At 43.3% G+C, this 18,303-nt stretch overlaps 1 protein-coding gene across 5 annotated transcripts in view; it reads right to left on the bottom strand.

Annotated features, from left to right (window-relative positions):
• tsnare1 (T-SNARE Domain Containing 1) overlaps nucleotides 1-18,303 on the bottom strand; it is a 912,841-nt gene that overhangs the window by 443,732 nt on the left and 450,806 nt on the right. For all 5 annotated transcript variants that reach the window (XR_015757044.1, XR_015757042.1, XR_015757043.1 and 2 more), the window contains 2 exons: nucleotides 15,030-15,120; nucleotides 9,711-9,785 (listed from right to left, as the gene is read on the bottom strand). Coding sequence is in view for 2 of the 5 variants with exons in the window: in XM_087986629.1 (XP_087842755.1) it covers nucleotides 9,711-9,785; nucleotides 15,030-15,120 (166 nt within the window). In the remaining 3 variants the exon portion in view is untranslated. The remainder of the gene's footprint in view (nucleotides 1-9,710; nucleotides 9,786-15,029; nucleotides 15,121-18,303) is intronic.

Raw genomic sequence — 18,303 nt, 5'->3', positions numbered from 1 at the left:
CTACATATCTTTGGACTGTGGGAGGAAACTGGAGCACCCAGAGGAACCCAGGTCCCTGGCACTGTGCGACAGCAGTGCTAACCACTGTGCCACAATCTCAAAATCTACAAAAGGTTAATTACCATCATTATCTTTTAGTTATATTGTAAGATTTTATCTTTTGAACAAAACCAATCTGTTGTCCAGAAAATGCACCTATTTTTAAATGTTAACTCATGATATTTACAATACAACACAACCAAACAAAACCTCTCTTCCATTTTCTTGGACTAAAATAAAGCTGATACTGGGATGAGCTTCTATTGCTATTTTCTTTTGTGGGGAGCAAACACCTGTGATTTTACTGATGATTTATTTTGACAGCATAAGTGCACATGAAAAATTATAGATAATAAAGACAATGCTCAGATGTTTCATACCCCTTAAGGGTCATAAAATAATCCAACTAGCTGTTAATTTTGGCAGTAATACATTAGATTGTATAACTTTCAGTTAAAGGCAGAAAGAACAGGAACCTGTGTGCCTGTGTGAGGTATAATCAAAAGTGGCCAAGTGGGTGGGTAAGGTATTGGACTATAATATTCCCAAATAAACTCTCTGATTTTCAGGACTGGGTTCATATTTCCATTCACTTCCATGGGTGAGTGAGTGAGTGTGAGTGAGTGCATGAGAGAGAGAGAGAGAGAGAGAGAGAGAGCACGAGAGCAAGAGATAATGATTATTTGTTATTTGCATTTTACTGTGAATAATACAGTAAAATAGTGAAAAGCTTTAATAGTCACCACAATCTGGCACCATTTTGAATAGTTTAAGAATAAAAATTATAAAAGATGTAACTGAAAGAAAGTCCCGAGCAGGCTCGCCAATGATATCAGCACTGCCACTGTCTCACCGCAGCTGCGCCAAACTCTCCAATGTAGGAGTCACCACTCTACACGCTATCTCTTTGTTGTCAGGTCCACCTTGTTAATGCTGTCACTGATGCCGATGCTGGGTCCCATGCTGAACCCACATTCGCCCGGCAGTCAGGAATCCCTGGCACCATTGCCATCATGATGCCAGCAGTCCCGGCTGCGGGCATACCACGCTGCTGCCGACTCACCAATGCCAGGACTCCCTGCTCTGGGCATACTGCGAGCAAGAGTCGCTGGCTCGGCTGCTAGACCAGGGCACCGCCACGAGTGCCGTTCCGGCCGCCTCTACAGAGATGTTGCCTTGCCGGTGTCACTATCTTGAATACTCTTCCACCTCCAATCGCTGGAGGAGCTTTGCTGCCGCTGCCACCACCAGTTCCAAATGGCAAGGGGACATCTCTGCTGCTGCTGCTGCCATCACCGCCTCCAGTCACAGTGAGGAACCGCATCTGCCAATACCTCCAACTGCCAGCAGAAACCACCATCCACACGTGGCCAGTTCTAGCTGCCATGTGGGTTTCACCGACTAACCGCACAAAAGGCTCCAAAGTGAAGAAAAATGAAAGAAAAAGAGCTGAAGAAGAAAGAGAGAAGAGAGAGAGAAGAGAAGAGAAAGCAAGCAAGAATGGATGACCCTCAAGCAAGAGTCCACATGCAGCCCTGTTCCTCTGCCACTATCTTGAATCTCTCAACCTTCATAACAATTTCCCTCCAACAGTTCATGTTTTAGTCCCAACTTCACTGTAAGGAATGAAAACTCCTAAAATAACCTGGTCTCAAAACTGCTGCAAATCTTTAGTGAATGCTTCTCAATTCTGCCAATACATAAACAACCAATAACTCTACAACACATAATTTCAAGTATCTAACTCACTGTTAAAACTGCGATACTATTCTGCATGTTTCTTTAGCTTCAGTTTTTTAGAAGGTCATTCCAAAGTGCAAGACAATCAATAAATTGCTTTGAAGTCACTGTTAACTCGGTCAGAGCAGCATCCAAGTGCAAACAGCAGGGACTCAGAGATAGTAAATTCAATAAATGATCACTTTGCTTGGGTTATGACCTAAGGCCAATTGAGGCAGAGAAGGTCACCAGGACACTGACAGAAATATATGTTCAATATCATAGGCATGACTGGATCATTTCCATCCACCTGAAAAAGCAGGTGAACATCCTGTGTCATCTTCAGGAAAGGTTGTGACAGTTTTGTTGAACAATGAGTGCTTCCTCTGAAATGGCATGGAGCTGTCAATCCACTTTATGTCTTGGAGACAAATGGATAATCCACTTGGATAATCCAACAGGCACCATCATCCTGAATCCTCAGTCTCGGGTGCCAATTTACCAGGTGCTGTAATGTGAGACATTACTCAGATGATAAACCAAATTCTTTTGTGGACTTCCAGAGATAAATCAATATTATTTCAGTAGTTTAGTGGATCTCAGCCACAGCATATCACCAGAGAAGATTTTTTAAAAATATAAAGCTAACAAGCAGAGAATACTACTCTGGGTAGTGTCTCCCACATCCTCCTCCTCTCACCCCCCAAAAAAAACGTTATGGGAGCCAGATGGACAAGGTAAGGTAAATAGTTTATTTCCTAATTTTTTTTTTAGTAGTCACTTCGGGAGTTAGAACAGTGGGAATAGAGTGTAGGGCAGTGGAATGTTCCTCCTGCAGAATGTGGGAAGTAAGGGTCACCACTAGTGTCCCTGCTGACTACATCTGTGGGAAGTGCACCCAACACCAGCTCCTCGAAAACCACGTTCGGGAACTGGAGCTGGAGTTGGATGAACTTCGGATCATTCGGGAGGCAGAGGAGGTTATTGACAGGACATACAGAGAGGTAGTCACTCCCCAGATAAAAGGAAAAGACAGATGGGTGACAGTTAGGGGACAGAAAGGGAACCAACAGGCAGTGCAGGGATCCCCTGTGGCCATTCCCCTCAACAATAAGCATACAGTTTTGGATACTGTTGGGAGGGGATGACTTACCAGGGGAAAGCAGTGTGGCACCTGCTGCTCAGAAGGGAAGGGGGAAGAGGAGAAGAGTAGTAGTCACTGGGGACTCGATAGTTAGGGGGACAGATAGGAAGTTAGGGGGACAGATAGGAAGTTCTGGGGACGTTCATGGTTGATGTGTTGCCTCCTGGGTGCCAGGGTCCGTGATGTCTCTGATCGTGTTTTTGGGATCCTTCGGGGGGAGGGAGAGCAGCCCCAAGTCGTGGTCCACATTGGCACCAACGACATAGGTTGGAAGAGAGATGGGGACTTGAGGCAGAAATTCAGGGAACTAGGATGGAAGCTTAGAGCTAGGACAAACAGAGTTGTTTTCTCTGGTTTGCTGCCTGTGCCACGTGCTAGCGAGGTGAGGAATAGGGAGAGAAAGGAGTTGAACATGTGGCTACAGGGATGGTGCAGGAGGGACGGTTTAGGGTTTTTGGATAATTGGAGCTCTTTCTGGGGTAGGTGGGACCTCTACAAGCAGGATGGCCATCATCTAAACCAGAGGGGTACCAATATCCTGGGTTGGAAATTCGCTAAAGCTATTAAGGTGGATTTAAACTAATACAGCAGGGGGATGGGAATCAAAATTGTAGGACAGGTACAGAAGAGGATGAGAGTAGGGAGTTCCCAAATCAAGTATCTGACACTGGCAAGTGAGAACCTGGTTTGAAGTGTGTGTACTTCAACACGAGGAGCATCTGAAATAAAGTGGATGAACTGGCAGCGTGGGTTGGCACCTGGGACTTCGATGTTGTGGCCATTACAGAGACATGGATAGAGCAGGGACAGGAATGGCTGTTGCAGGTTCCGGGATTCAGATGTTTCAGTAAGAACAGAGAAGATGATAAAGAGGGGGAGGTGTGGCATTGTTGATCAGGGACAATATTACAGTTATAGAAAGGATGTTTGGGGACTCGTTAACTGAGGTAGTATGGGCTGAGGTTAGAAACAGGAAAGGAGAGGTCACCATGCTGGGAGTTTTCTACAGGCCTCCGAATAGTCCCAGAGATGTAGAGGAAAGGATAGCAAAGATGATTCTCTATAGGAGTGAGAGAGGCAGATTAATTGTCAAGGGGGACTTCAACTATCCAAATATTGACTGGGATCACTACAGTACGAGTACTATAGATGGGTCGGTTTTTGTCCAGTGTGTGCAGGAGGGCTTCCTGACACAGTATGTAGACAGGTCTACAAGGGGCAAAGCCACTTTAGATGTAGTACTGGGTAACGAGCCTGGCCAGGTGTTAGATTTGGAAGTAGGTGAGCACTTTGAAGACAGCGATCACAATTCTGTCAGGTTTACTTTAGTGATGGAAAGGGATAGGTGTACTCCACCAAGCAAGAGTTACAGCTGGGGGAAGGGAAATTACGATGCAATTAGGAAAGATTTAGGAAGTGTAGAATGGGGAAGGAAACTGCAGGGGATGAGCACATTAAAAATGTGGAGCTTATTCAAGGAAAAGCTCCTTTGTGTCCTAGATAAGTATGTACCTGTCAGGCAGAGAGGAAGATATAGAACGTGTGAGCCATGGTTTACTAAGGAAGTAGAATCCCTGGTCAAGAAGAAGAAGAAGGCTTATGTTAGGAGAAAATGTGAAAACTCAGGGCACTTGAGGGTTACAAGGAAGTCAGGAAAGACCTAAAAAGAGAGCTCACAAGATCTAGGAGGTGACATGAGAAGTTGTTGGCGAATAGGATCAGGGTTAACCCTGAGGCTTTCCATAGGTATGTTAGGAATAAAAGAATGACGAGAGTTCAATTAGGGCCAATCAAGGATAATAGTGGGAAGTCGTGTGTGGAGTCAGAGGAGATAGGGGAAGCACTGAATAAATATTTTTCGACAGTGTTCACTATAGGAAATGAAAATGTTGGCGAGGAAGATAGAGATACTTGCATCTAGACTAGAAGCGATTGAGGTTCACAAGGAAGAGGTATTTGAAATACTGCAGAGTGTGAAAATTGACAAGTCCCCTGGGCCGGATGGGATCTATCCTAGAATCCTCTGGGAAGCAATGAGTAAAGTACTGGGCTAATGGTAGGATTCTTGGGATTGCCAAGCCTTTGGCATTGATCTTCAAATCATCATTGTCTACAGGAATAGTGCCTGAGGACTGGAGAATAGGAAATGTGGTTCCCTTGTTCAAAAAGGGTAGTAGAGACAACCCTGGTAATTACAGACCAGTGAGTCTCACTTCAGTTGTTGGTAAAGTGTTGGAAAAGGTTAGAAGAGATAGGATTTATAACCATCTAGAAAAGAATAATCTGATCAGGGACAGTCAGCACGGTTTTGTGAAGGGTAGGTCGTTCCTAACGAATCTTATTGAGTTTTTTGACAAAGTGACCAAACAGGTAGATGAGAGTAAACTGGTTGATATGGTGTATATGGATTTCAGCAAGGCGTTCGATAAGGTTCCCCACAGTAGGCTATTATACAAAATGCGGAGGAATGGTATTGTGGGAGACATAGCAGTTTGGATCAGTAATTGGATTGCTGAAAGAAAACAGAGGGTTGTAGTTGATGGAACATGTTAATCTTGGTGTCCAGTTACTAGCGGCATACCGCAAGGGTCGGTGTTGGGTCCCCTGTTATTCGTCATATTTATAAATGACCTGGATGACGGCTTAGAAGGGTGGGTTAGTAAATTTGCGGACGACACTAAGGTCAGTGGAGTTGTGGATAGTGACGAAGGATGTAGCAGGTTGCAGAGAGACATAGATAGGATGCAGAGCTGAGCTGAGAGGTGGCAAATGGAGTTTAATGTGGACAAGTGTGAGGTGATACACTTTGGCCAGAGTAATGAGTAAAGTACTGGGCTAATGGTAGGATTCTTGGGAGTGCAGATGAGCAGAGAGATCTCAATGTCCATGTACACAGATCCCTGAACGTTGCCACCCAGACTGACAGGGTTGTTACGAAGGCATACAGTGTTTTGGCCTTTATTAATAGAGGGATTGAGTTCCGGAACGAGGAGTTTATGCTGCAGCTGTACAAAGCTCTGGTACGGCTACACTTGGAGTATTGTGTACAGTTCTGGTCACCGCATTATAAGAAGGATGTGGAAGCTTTGGAAAGGGTGCAGAGGAGATTTACTAGGATGTTGCCTAGTATGGAAGGAATGTCTTACGAGGAAAGGCTGAGGGCCTTGAGGCTGTTCTCGTTAGAGAGAAGAAGGTTGAGAGGTGACTTAATAGAGACATACAAGATAATCAGAGGGTTAGATAGGGTGGACAGGGAGAGCCTTTTTCCAAGTATGGGGACGGCAAACACGAGAGGACACAACTTTAAAGTGAGGGGAGCTAGGTATAAGACAGATGTCAGAGGTAGTTTCTTTACTCAGAGAGTAGTAAGGTTATGGAATGCTTTGCCTGCATCGGTAGTAGATTTGCCAAGTTTAAATGCATTTAAGTCATCATTGGACAGGCAAATGGATGTACATGGAATAGTGTAGGTGGGATGGGTTCAGATTAGTACTGAAAATGTGTTGCTGGAAAAGCGCAGTAGGTCAGGCAGCATCCAGGGAACAGGAGAATCGACATTTTGGGCATAAGCCCTTCTTCAGGAATGAGGAAAGTTTGTCCAGCAGGCTAAGATAAAAGGTAGGGAGGAGGGACTTGGGGGAGGGGCGTCGGAAATGTAATCTTCAGATTAGTACGACAGGGTAGCGCAACATCAATGGCCGAAGGGCCTGTACTGCGCTGTAATGTTCTATGTTCTATGAAACATTTGAAATTAACTAGTAATGAGTCAGAGCTTGCAATTTTAAACACTATCAACTGTTCTGATGATTTTGGGCAGATATAAATAAATGAACTGACCTCCTGTGATAATAGTAATTCTTCTTTACTCACCAACACAAAAATGATACTAACAGCTCACTCATCTCTCAGTCATTCAATTTGTAGATGCAACACAATTAGCACAATGACATAACTTCGAGATGTTTGAAAGATGTGATTGAAAATTGTTATAACATTAGATGTCTTTCTTTTAACAAACCTAACTGTAAATGTGCCAAATTTCCTCACATTTAATTACTGGGAAATTAATTTCTTTTACAACTTGGCCTCATTAATAATTTGCTTACATGGTATTAATATATTTCACAACCAGAGGTAAAAGGTGAAAACAAAGTAAAAACTGTGATATAAATTTCAATAAGGAGCCTACCATCATTCTGAAAGTTTATAACAGCCACTTTACATTCCACCCTAGACATAAACATTACCTTCATTATTGACAGCCTCATTCATCCCTCCCCTTTATAACTTACAGGATTTGATACACCAAGATTCCTGTCATTTAACCACTACTTGACACACATCCATTTCATCCAACACTTTGTTTTGATGTTCATGCTAGGTCAAGACATAAAGCAAAACAATATAGAAATGGAAAATATGAAGTAAATCTGAAAATTCAGACCAAACTGAGATTATACTCACTTCTAATGGCAATTTGAAATGGTATCTCTAATTCTCTCCATGGATATTTTCTGACCTGTGCACTTCCAGCATTTTTATTTCACACATTGCAACCAAACTCCGAGGTAAAAAAACAAATTACAGTGATGAATGTTCCCATAGCAGAACTGAATAGAAAATAGAGAGTAGTCTTTTTGCCCAGACCAACACTTATCCCTCTAGAACACCAACAAAATAGACTTGTTTCTCATCCCAGATTCTTAACGGCATATTGTTCTGTGTAAATTTGTACACTTTCCTCAACACAACAGTTATAGTGCTTAATAAATAATTCATTGATTGTATTGTGCTTTGGGACATTATCAGGAATTGAAAGGTTCTATATTAATTAAACTTTCACAGTTGTAAGGTGGGCTTTATTTGCAGAAAGCGGCGGAAACATATCACGAAGGGGAGGGATTTGTGGGGATTGGGATCGGATCAGAAAAGGGATATGTTGTGTTTTCATGTGCTTGTATACAGTATCGGTGACCCAAATAACAGCACATCAAGTTAAAAAAAATTGCTTTGCACAATTTTCCAGTCTTGGAGTAATTCTTCTGCACAACACATATTAAATAGCAAATCAGCCTAAAATGTAATGTGAGTGCCCGAGGCTCAAGCTGTTAGATCCCAATCATTTCACTCACAATTTCAGAAACAAGGTTTGAGTAGAACCCATGTATTAAAGACGGCAGGAGAAACCAATAATCATTGCGGTGCCTCAAATCGAAATCTGAATTCATGAGGCCCGCACAATGTTGACAAACTTCGTTTGGCATTGTGTAAGCAAATGTTTAAATGTTAATTGTAATATTTATCATTCTGGAATGCAGTAAGGCTGAATACAAGTTATTGCCACAGAAAACATGTGAGCTGATCAAGATGAGGCACCCATGTAATTCTCCCAACAAGTGAGTGATGACCGGCTCCATTAGATGCAGACGCGAAATAAATTAAGAACAATGAAGGATGGTATGCATGAAGCAATCATTGGAAAGTACGGTATATTTGATTAAAATACATCACTCAGCACGATACATTCTGAAGGGAAGGTGCAATATGAAGATGACTTTGACTTATGCCAACAGATTGATTTTACTTTGAAGTTAAGTTTTGCCAAGAAATCAAAGGGAAAATGACTCAGGCAAGTCTCGAACGTTTTGTTGCTTCATGTGCCAAAATGTAGAATTTAACATTATTTTGCATTCATAATTATTATTGAGATTATCCTGATGGATGTTATGCTCCATTTTCCTCAAACTATACTTAAAGGTATTCCTAATTCTATTAGCTGGATTTTCTAATCATTCTCCCTCATCACCAATTTCTCACTGGGTCAGCATGTCAATTCTAGAGTGTTTCCTTGACCCGAGAGGAATTTACAAGGGTCTGTAGAGATACCCCGCTATCCTTGAGTCCACTCAGGTTTTGAAGTTGCCTCTATTTAGTTACCTAAGGGTCTTGTTCCCCTTGCCACTAGTACTTTATCCTCATGCATGGGAGTGTGAAGGGATGGGATGGGGGAACTTGGTTGGGAGGAAGGAGGGTGGGGAAGATGGGGGTGAAGTGGGGTAGTGGCATTGTTAAATGTCTCTCTCACAGTTCCTAATCCCTGCTTCAGGTCATTGATTACCCTTCTTACCGAGTCTCCCACATGTATTTTTCTCCATCTCACAGATTGCTTCTACCATCTCGATTATGCCCACTCCTTGTCCATCCTGCTATCCACCTCCTCCCCCAGTCAGCGATCAGTACCAACTAATGTCCCCGTGGAGGGATACATCCTAAAATCCAGCATCTATTCATGGTCTCTCAGTATAAAAGAAACAAGCAAAACCTGGAAATCTAAAATAAAAACAAATGCATACAGGCAATTTAATACTCCAAGTACACTAATGAAATGCATATATGAACATCTAATCACCTTGATGCTGCCTATGGTTACCATTAATCGTTTAGTTGCTTTTCAAATAATCCTTAACATTTTTTTAAGGGAACTATTTTTAGCTGTGATGAAAATGAATGTTTACATACGATAGAGATATGAATGGAAAAAATCATCTCGCTTGCCTGACAGAAGCAGGACAGGATAGCAGGAGTTATTCATTCTAATAGCAGTCTTCAATTTGCTCTCTATATTTAATTGCTACAGGTATCAATGGCTGATAAATCCAGTCACTACAAACCACATCAGAGAGAAACATCATTCATTGCAATCCCAGCACTGTGAAACTCTGAAACAGGGTGAAACACCAAACCCTCACATCTGTAGGAACTGCAGAGAAAATAACAGGTTTTAAACATTAAGAAGCAAAAGATTTACCTTCTGCAACCCTCCGTAGCGCTGGATAGAGTCCGAAAGCTGGTTCTTAAGCCTATCCAACTGCAACCATTCTCGCTGAAGTCAAAAAAAATAAAAACATCAATTAAATAGTCCCTTTGCCTCCCTGAGACTTGAATTAAACATCTAATCAAACCCATTCCCTCAGATTCCATCAGTATGCTAGATACATGAAGAAAGGATAGGACATCTAAAACAAATAGCAATAAAACAGGCTTTTATTTTAAGATGTTTTCAATGTGATGAGATGGGTTAATATTTAAGGGGCAGCCTTTTTCTCAGGAAAGGGACTGTGTGTTAGGATATTAACTCTTCACACTTTCAAATGCAGATGGACTGGAGTGCATTTTTTTTTAGCATCAAACCTTGCGTCCCTGACATTAATAATGACTCATTATTGGGGCTAAAACTTCTCCACCCCTCTCACCCACTCCAACCTCTCACCCTCGGAACGTGCAGCCCTCCACTCCCTCCGTTCCAACCCCAACCTCACTATCAAACCGGCAGACAGGGGAGGCGCGGTGGTAATTTGGCACACCGATCTTTACATTTAGCTGAGGCTAAATGCCAGCTCGCTGACACCTCCTCCTACTGCCTCCTTGACCATGACCTCACCTCCCACCACCAAACCATCATCTCCTAGACCATCCATAACCTCATCACCTCAGGGGATCTCCCATCCACCGCCTCCAACCTCATAGTCCCACAACCTCGCACCGCCCGTTTCTACCTCCTGCCCAAAATCCACAAAACTGACTGCCCCGGCCGACCCATTGTCTCAGCCTGCTCCTGCCCCACCGAGCTCATTTCTGCATACCTAAATATGGTCCTGTCCCCCTTAGTCCAAGAACTCCCCACCTACGTTCGGGACACCACCCACGCCCTCCACCTCCTCCATGGTTTCCGCTTCCCCGGTCCCCAATGCCTTATCTTCACCATGGACATCCAGTTCCTGTACACCTCCATCCCCCATCATGAAGGACTCAAAGCCCTCCGCTTCTTCCTTTCCCGCCGTACCAACCAGTACCCTTCCACTGACACCCTCCTTCGACTGACTGAACTGGTCCTCACCCTGAACAACTTCGCTTTACAATCGTCCCACTTCCTCCAAACCAAAGGAGTAGCCATGGGCACCCGCATGGGCCCCAGCTATGCCTGCCTCTTCGTAGGATATGTGGAACAGTCCATCTTCTGCAGCTATACTGGCAAAACCACCCACCTTTTCCTCCGCTACATCGATGACTGTATCGGCGCTGCCTCGTGCTCCCACAAGGAGGTTGAACTGTTCATCCACTTTACCAATACCTTCCACCCCGACCTCAAATTCACCTGGACAGTCTCAGACTCCTCCCTCCCCTTCCTAGACCTTTCCATTTCTATCTCGGGGGACTGAATCAACACGGACATTTACTATAATCCGACCGACTCCCACAGCTACCTAGACTACACCTTCTCCCACCCTGCCCCCTGTAAAAATGCCATCCCATATTCCCAATTCCTTTGTCTCCGCCACATCTGCTCCCAGGAGGACCAATTCCAATACCGTACAACCCAGATGGCCTCCTTCTTCAAAGACCGCAATTCCCCCCCAGACGTGATCGACGATGCCCACGACCGCATCTCCTCCACTTCCCGCTCCTCCGTCCTTGAGCCCCGCCCCTCCAACTGCCACCAGGACAGAACCACTGGTCCTCACCTACCACCCCACCAACCTCCATATACATCGTATCATCCGCCGTCATTTCTGCCACGTCCAAACGGACCCCACCACCAGGGATATATTTCCCTCCCTTCCCCTATCAGCATTCTGAAAAGACCACTCCCTCCATGACTCCCTCATCAGGTTCCCCCCCCCCCCCCCCACCAATCCAACCTCCACTCCCGGCACCTTCCCCTGCAACCGCAAGAAATGCAAACCTTGCGCCCACACCTCCCCCCTTACATCCCTCCAAGGCCCCAAGGGATCCTTCCATATCCGCCACAAATTCACCTGCACCTCCACACACATCATTTATTGCATCCGCTGCACCCGATGTGGCCTCCTCTATATTGGGGAGACAGGCTGTCTACTTGTAGAACGTTTTAGAGAACACCTCTGGGACACCCGGTCCAACCAACCCAACCACCCCGTGGCTCAACACTTCAACTCCCCCTCCCACTCCACCAAGGACATGCAGGTCCTTGGACTCCTCCATCGCCAGACCATAGCAACACAATGGTTGGAGGAAGAACGCCTCATCTTCCATCCTGGAACCCTCCAACCACAAGGGATGAACTCAGATTTCTCAAGTTTCCTCATTTCCCCTCCTCCCACCTTGTCTCAGTCAAATCCCTCGAACTCAGCATCGCCTTCCTAACCTGCATTCTTCTTCCTGACCTCTCTGCTCCCACCCTCACTCCAGCCTATCACCCTCACCTTGACCTCCCTCCACCTATCGCATTTCCAACGCCCCTCCCCCAAGTCCCTCCTCCCTACCTTTTATCTTAGCCTGCTGGGCACACTTTCCTCATTCCTGAAGAAGGGCTCATGCCCGAAACATCGATTCTCCTGCTCCTTGGATGCTGCCTGACCTGCTGCGCTTTTCCAGCAACACATTTTCAGCTCATTATTGGGGCTGTTGATTTACAGCTTTTGTGTTCATCAGCTTACAACCTTTGGCCTGTTAGCACAAATAAGGGGATAACAACAGGGCTGCACAGTGGCTCAGTGGTTAGCACTTCTCCCTTACAGTGCCAGGACACAGGTTTGATTCCAGCCTTGAGCGACCGCCTGTGATGAGGTTGCAAATTCACCTCGTGTCTGTGTGGGTTTCCTCTCACAGTCCAAAGTTGTGTAAGTTAGGTGGATTGGCCAAGGTGAATTACTCATAGTGTCCAGGCATGTGCAGGCCGTGTGGGTTAGCTATTGGGGAATGCAGGATTATAGGGATAGGGGGGTCCTGGGTGGGATGCTCTTCAGACAGTCAGTGTGTCAAATGGCCTGCTTCCACACTGAAGGGATTCTATGATTCTATGAACAAATCAAGGGTATGCGAAGACAAAGGAAGGATACATTGCTTGGGATGGCATAGTTAGTGATATAGATCATGAAGGCAATATTTTAGGTGCCCAACTCACATCAATATACTTGCACCAAAAAGTGCTGGAATATCAAGAAGCACAAGAGCAGCAAAGAGACAGAGTAGCTTAAAATGAAAAGGTGACAGGAATCACCTTAATTCAAGTTCAGGAATGGCACTCGGTGTTTGATGAGCAGTAATATCTGCAATCACCTCAAATTAACTTTAAATGGTAAATTGAAAAAAAAAATGTTTTGTGGAAGGCAGCATGAAATAATGTTTAATGTTTGCCTGTTAATTTTTCCAGAGAAACCTTGCAGGTACAACAGAAAAAAAGGGGTCACTGATGTTTGGGACTGAGACAGTGCTTTGACAAGACCAACAACTAGAAAAAGCAAGAGTTCCTGACTCAGGCAGAGAAAATTTGCCAAGTCAGTCATCTCATGAGTGAGAGAATAGGGAAAGAAAAGTAATAAGACAGTGTGCTCAGACCAAACAAGACAAGCACCCTGCAGGATGCAAAACAGAATTCAAACATCTAGGAAACAAAATGTTGTCTCTCTCTCTCTCTCCCTGTCTGTCTGTGTAATTGTTTGCTGAATACAAGGCAGCTGCACATCAATGGGAGGAGGTTAGGCATCTCATGATCTGGTTGCCTGCTCAAGGCAAAATTCAAAAGCAAGTGAGTCGTCAAAGTCTGTTGTCATGGGAGACAACATTTCCACGGTGGCCAGCTGACAAGTTTAACATCGTTCGTCTCTGCTGAATATACTTTTTTAAAAATCTGAAAAGGCAGCTTTGAGGTCAACAGCTCTGCCACCATAAGGCAAGACATCTAACCTCTCTGCTTCCACACACACACATTCCCCCCACCCACCCCCCAACATAACGCATGTTTCAGCAAGTGCAGGAGGAATTAATTTGTTATTATTCATGGGATGCCAGCATCACAGGCAAAGATGGCAATTACTGCCCTTCACATAGTGGGCTGCTGAGCCATTTTTTTTTTTAAGCACTGATAAGGAACAGCATATTGCTGAGGGTCTGGTGTCGCACATTGGCCAGAATGAGGAAGGTTCTTCCCAAGAGAAATTCATGAACAAGACTGCATTTTACTATTACAAAAGCAAAGTCCTGCAGATGCTGCAAATTCAACACAACACAGAAAGTGCTAATAAAATTAAGCTTGCCTGGTATCGTCTGTGGAGAGAGAAACAAATCTCAACAGAGGCACAAAGACCTGCTGGGATTCTCCAGCATTTTCTCTTTGGGGTTTGATGACAATTTAATAGGTTCCTGGTCATTATTCCTGATACAAGGGGGGTGAATCCTACCCTTTCTCGGCTGCGCAGGTTGTGCTGAGTCTTTTTGCAGGGATTCCCACTATGGCACTGGTAACCAGCATGCAGCGAGTGTCTCCTGTATCTTTACCTAGGATACTCTCTGTCATTACTTTGCAGACTCAAATCACTGTGGGATGATCACTAGAGAATAACAGTCCAGAAATTGGCATTGCTGATTGTGACAGTGGAATTAATTATGGCAATGAACTTGAATTGCCTTTGATGAGTCTATTGGTACAGGTACAATGTTCCTAGTTTGGGATGCCATCTTTAATGTACTGTAGCTTATACTGAACAATTTCATATGAACAACGAATGCATGAACTGTTAACATAATAACACCATGTTATGATGCCCCTAAAAACCCATGGATCAGTCTTATTCACAACTTCAAAATTCTTTTGCAGAGTTGCCATCACCAGGGGCAACTGGATAATGTTAGATAAATAAACTAGATTCTATTTTGTTAGTCTAAGGTGCTATGATCTTTCTGTAAGTGTTTTGTGATCAAAATCTATAAGTCTGTTAAGTTTTTCTACAGACTGATTAAAACAGTTTGATTTAAAACCTAGCACATCTGAACTGCATTGTTTCACTATTACAAAAAAGGTGCCCAAAAACCTCTGGCACATCAGCCACAAAAACAAATGGCAGAGTTTACATATTAATAATGAAATCCCATTTAATGTATTAATGAAAGCTGCATTTAAAGTCGATTAATAATTCAGGATGTAAAAGTCCAATGACTATATTAGTCAAAAATGGCTTACAGCCAAGACGAGGAGTAATTATATTTTATATGCAAATCTTACTGGTTTTAATTTTCTGGCAATTGCATTTTGGTTTCAGGACTCGTTTGCATAATATTTAAGTTATTGTTACATTTCAGCTGCACTTACCCTGGATGATCCACGCACTATTTCCGAGAGCTGCTTAATATACTTTGTTGAAGAGCTGATGGTTTTATTCGTCTCCTGCTGCGTTGTGTGCCTTTGGCAAGACAGAAGGGAGGAGGAAACAATAAATAAAATAAATGCTGCATTTGAAATAAAACAGCTGAACTAACTGTGGAAAGAACAGCAATTAGGACGCAATCATCAGAGATTTAAATGGGAATATCACAAGATATCAATAGGCCCTTGTAGAATTACAAATTCAATATAATATTGGGGCATTTGAATTTCACTTTGGTCCCCATAATTCAAGTCAAGATATTTTAATGACATCAAATCACATAAAGGAATGTTTTCTCTGTGGCAAAAATGCAAAGCAAAACACTGAAGTCATAAAACTTGTGTTTAATCAGCAAAACAATTCTGGAAGAAACCAACTGAATACTTTTCCTCAGTAATTCTTGAACCATCTCTAATACTGAATGCTCCCAAGTACTGTTCCTAGGTTTGTGGATGCAAGTACAAGACTCAAACATGTCTGGCAAACTGTTAATTTAGCCATCCATCATTACATTTGTCTCAACATCATCAAAATCTGTTCAACCTTATTTCTCACTGCCAAAATACTGCTTTTAGATAATCCTGCAGGAGAAAGTGAGCCCCTGGTTCCATTGCTTTACAACCAACCCGTTCTGAGAACTCCCTTCTCCCTCAGGTGAGAAGCTCATGAGTTTCTTTGCCAATGAAGTGGAGACTATCTATTGCTTTTGTTACATTTCAACTTACCTTTGCCAAAAAAGAATGAACAACCCCTCTCCACAAGGATCTGCCCTTGCCCAATTCCTAAGCTCTTGCTTGACTGTGTTAAACGCACTCCATAAATTTAAATTATTGTTGGTATCTACTTCTCTTCTAATGTTCTCTCTGTACTAATCTGACCCAAAGACCTGTCTCCTGCTTCTTTAAGAGTGTGGTGCTGGAAATGCACAGCAGGTCAGGCAGCATCCAAGGATCAGGAGAATCAATGTTTTAGGCATAAGCCTTTCATTAGGAATCCTTCTTGATGAAGGGCTTATGCCTGAAACGTCAATTTTCCTGTTCCTTGGATGCAGCCTGACCTGCTGTGCTTTTCCAGCATCACATGCTCGACTCTGATCTTCAGCTTCTGCAGTCCTCACTTTCTCCTGATCCTTCAACCCCATTCCACTGACTAACCTACTTCCCATCTTAGCGAACATTACAAATGGTTCTCTCTCCTTGGGTATTCCCCCCTCCTTTGCAGAGGGTACTATCATCCACACTTTGCAAGATAATATAAATGCATTCCCTTGCAAACTGTGACCCATGATCAACCTCAAACAGTGTTGTCTACTCTCAGCCCTTATTTCACTGCCTCTCACAACTTATCATTTCAACCTCTCCATATTTCTATACCTCTAACAGGAGCATAACAATCATAGTCAACATCACAAATAGCATTCACTATAACTGCATTGAATTGAACCTACTTGACCTGTGCACCTTTCAACATGATCAAGTACACCATCCTCTGCTAATGCCTCTATCCTGCCATTCATTTCTATTGAGCCTCTTATCCATAACTTGAGACTAAAGCAGTGTTGCTAATAACTTCTTCTCCCATCACTAAACTGATATGTTAGAATTCTCTGATTTCTCATTGATCTATTCAACCATAGCTATAGGATGAGCTTCTATAAGATGACACTCAGTGATACCTTTTAATCATCTTTCTTGACCCCCTTCACTCCATGCATTGAGACACTTGCTTAATATCTAACCTTGAATGAGCTACAAAATTATGAATCAGCTTCCCAGAGTCTTCAGAGAGCATCGTAAACTCAATAACTTCCCTGTTGCCTTGCTCTGTCCTTCTGACACTATTTCTGTCTCAAAGGTCAACAGTGGGCTGGATTGTGTGGCTGGTGATGAAGCAATTGCATTTGCCAGTGGTACTGAGGGAAGTTACCCACGGCAATGGAAGCAATCTCTCCAGCATGCATTCTCTTTCGTAATAGCAGATTAAATTGGGAGCCTAGTCAAGGGTATCTCCAGACGCGTAGCAGCAGTGCTGTTAGCACTCCAGACTTACATATCTTCACTGAAAGCAAACCAGGAAGCAAAGAGCATGATCAGATTTCACTCAGCAAACAGCAAACTCAGTAATGATGTTGAGATTAAGAACGGGGGTAAAATATCATAAACTTTCAAATATGAAGTATGGATTTTTCTTATTATAATGAAGAAATTTAACATTCTGCAAAGACAAGACTCAGTGAAAGTGTTCAGCAGCAATTTTGAACTGTTACAAATACAGTTAAATCTCATTCAGGTGATTCAACTTTTTCCAAGAGTTTTTTACATTGCAAAGGTAAATGTTTGTATCCACAAACTAATTGTGTGTGGTTGTATGCTGGAGAAATTTCAACAGAGTTACATCCTCTGGAGAACGGTCAACAATTTAATCTTCAAGATGGTGGTGGAGTACAGCTCCTGAGCTCAGGCCTCTTCCATTCTCCCTGCTCTTTTTGTTTCTTTTCTTCCCCTTTTTTCTCATTTTCTTTTTACTTCTTGCACTTGTTTTGCGCGAAAAGCTTGGTTGTGGGATCGGCATTAATAGCGGTGACTGAGCCCTGTGTGGACTTGTGGCAGAAGGTTCCGGTAAGATGGCAACAGAGGAGTTGGTGAAAGGGCAAGCACAGGACTTGGTATTGACACTGGCGGCTGCTACATTGTTCGAAGCAATGTCAGTAAAGTAGGCCCAGTGGCAAAAGATGACACTTGAGGATTGCTGACTTTTAAGTTGGTTGGGTCCGGCACCGGCGGCAGGAAAGCGGTAGGGGAATGGGCATGACAACATTGAGAAGATGATGTTGGAATTGGAGATGTTGGGCTTCTGCTGTGACGATGCCGTAAGCCCAAATTAGCACTTCTAAAATGGACTGTGATGTGGGACGCCGGTGGGTCCAGAGCTTGTTGTGAAGATCCTCCACAACGATGTCAAGTGGAGCACAAGGAGGGAGGTAGATGAATTCTGTTTTTACTTGTAGTTAGGTCTCTCATATGTTATATCTTAATATCTTCTACAAGTCAAAATGGCTCCAGACTGCGGTGAAGTATTACATTTTTCACTGCATTTATTTGTTAAATACAAGTGACAGTATATCATTCAATTCAGTTCCATTCAACTTATAAATATCTGCAGATCATTTCGAAGATTTGCAGACTTTTGAACTTGCTATCAATTTCAGAGGAGTAATGA

Source organism: Chiloscyllium plagiosum, unplaced genomic scaffold (genome assembly GCF_037043375.1).
Source record: "Chiloscyllium plagiosum isolate Xiang-an unplaced genomic scaffold, Cpla_swu_hap1 HiC_scaffold_4, whole genome shotgun sequence".
Lineage (NCBI taxonomy): Eukaryota > Metazoa > Chordata > Chondrichthyes > Orectolobiformes > Hemiscylliidae > Chiloscyllium > Chiloscyllium plagiosum.
The sequence above is the reverse complement of the archived record's forward strand: the minus strand, read 5'-3'. Positions and strand labels throughout refer to the sequence as shown.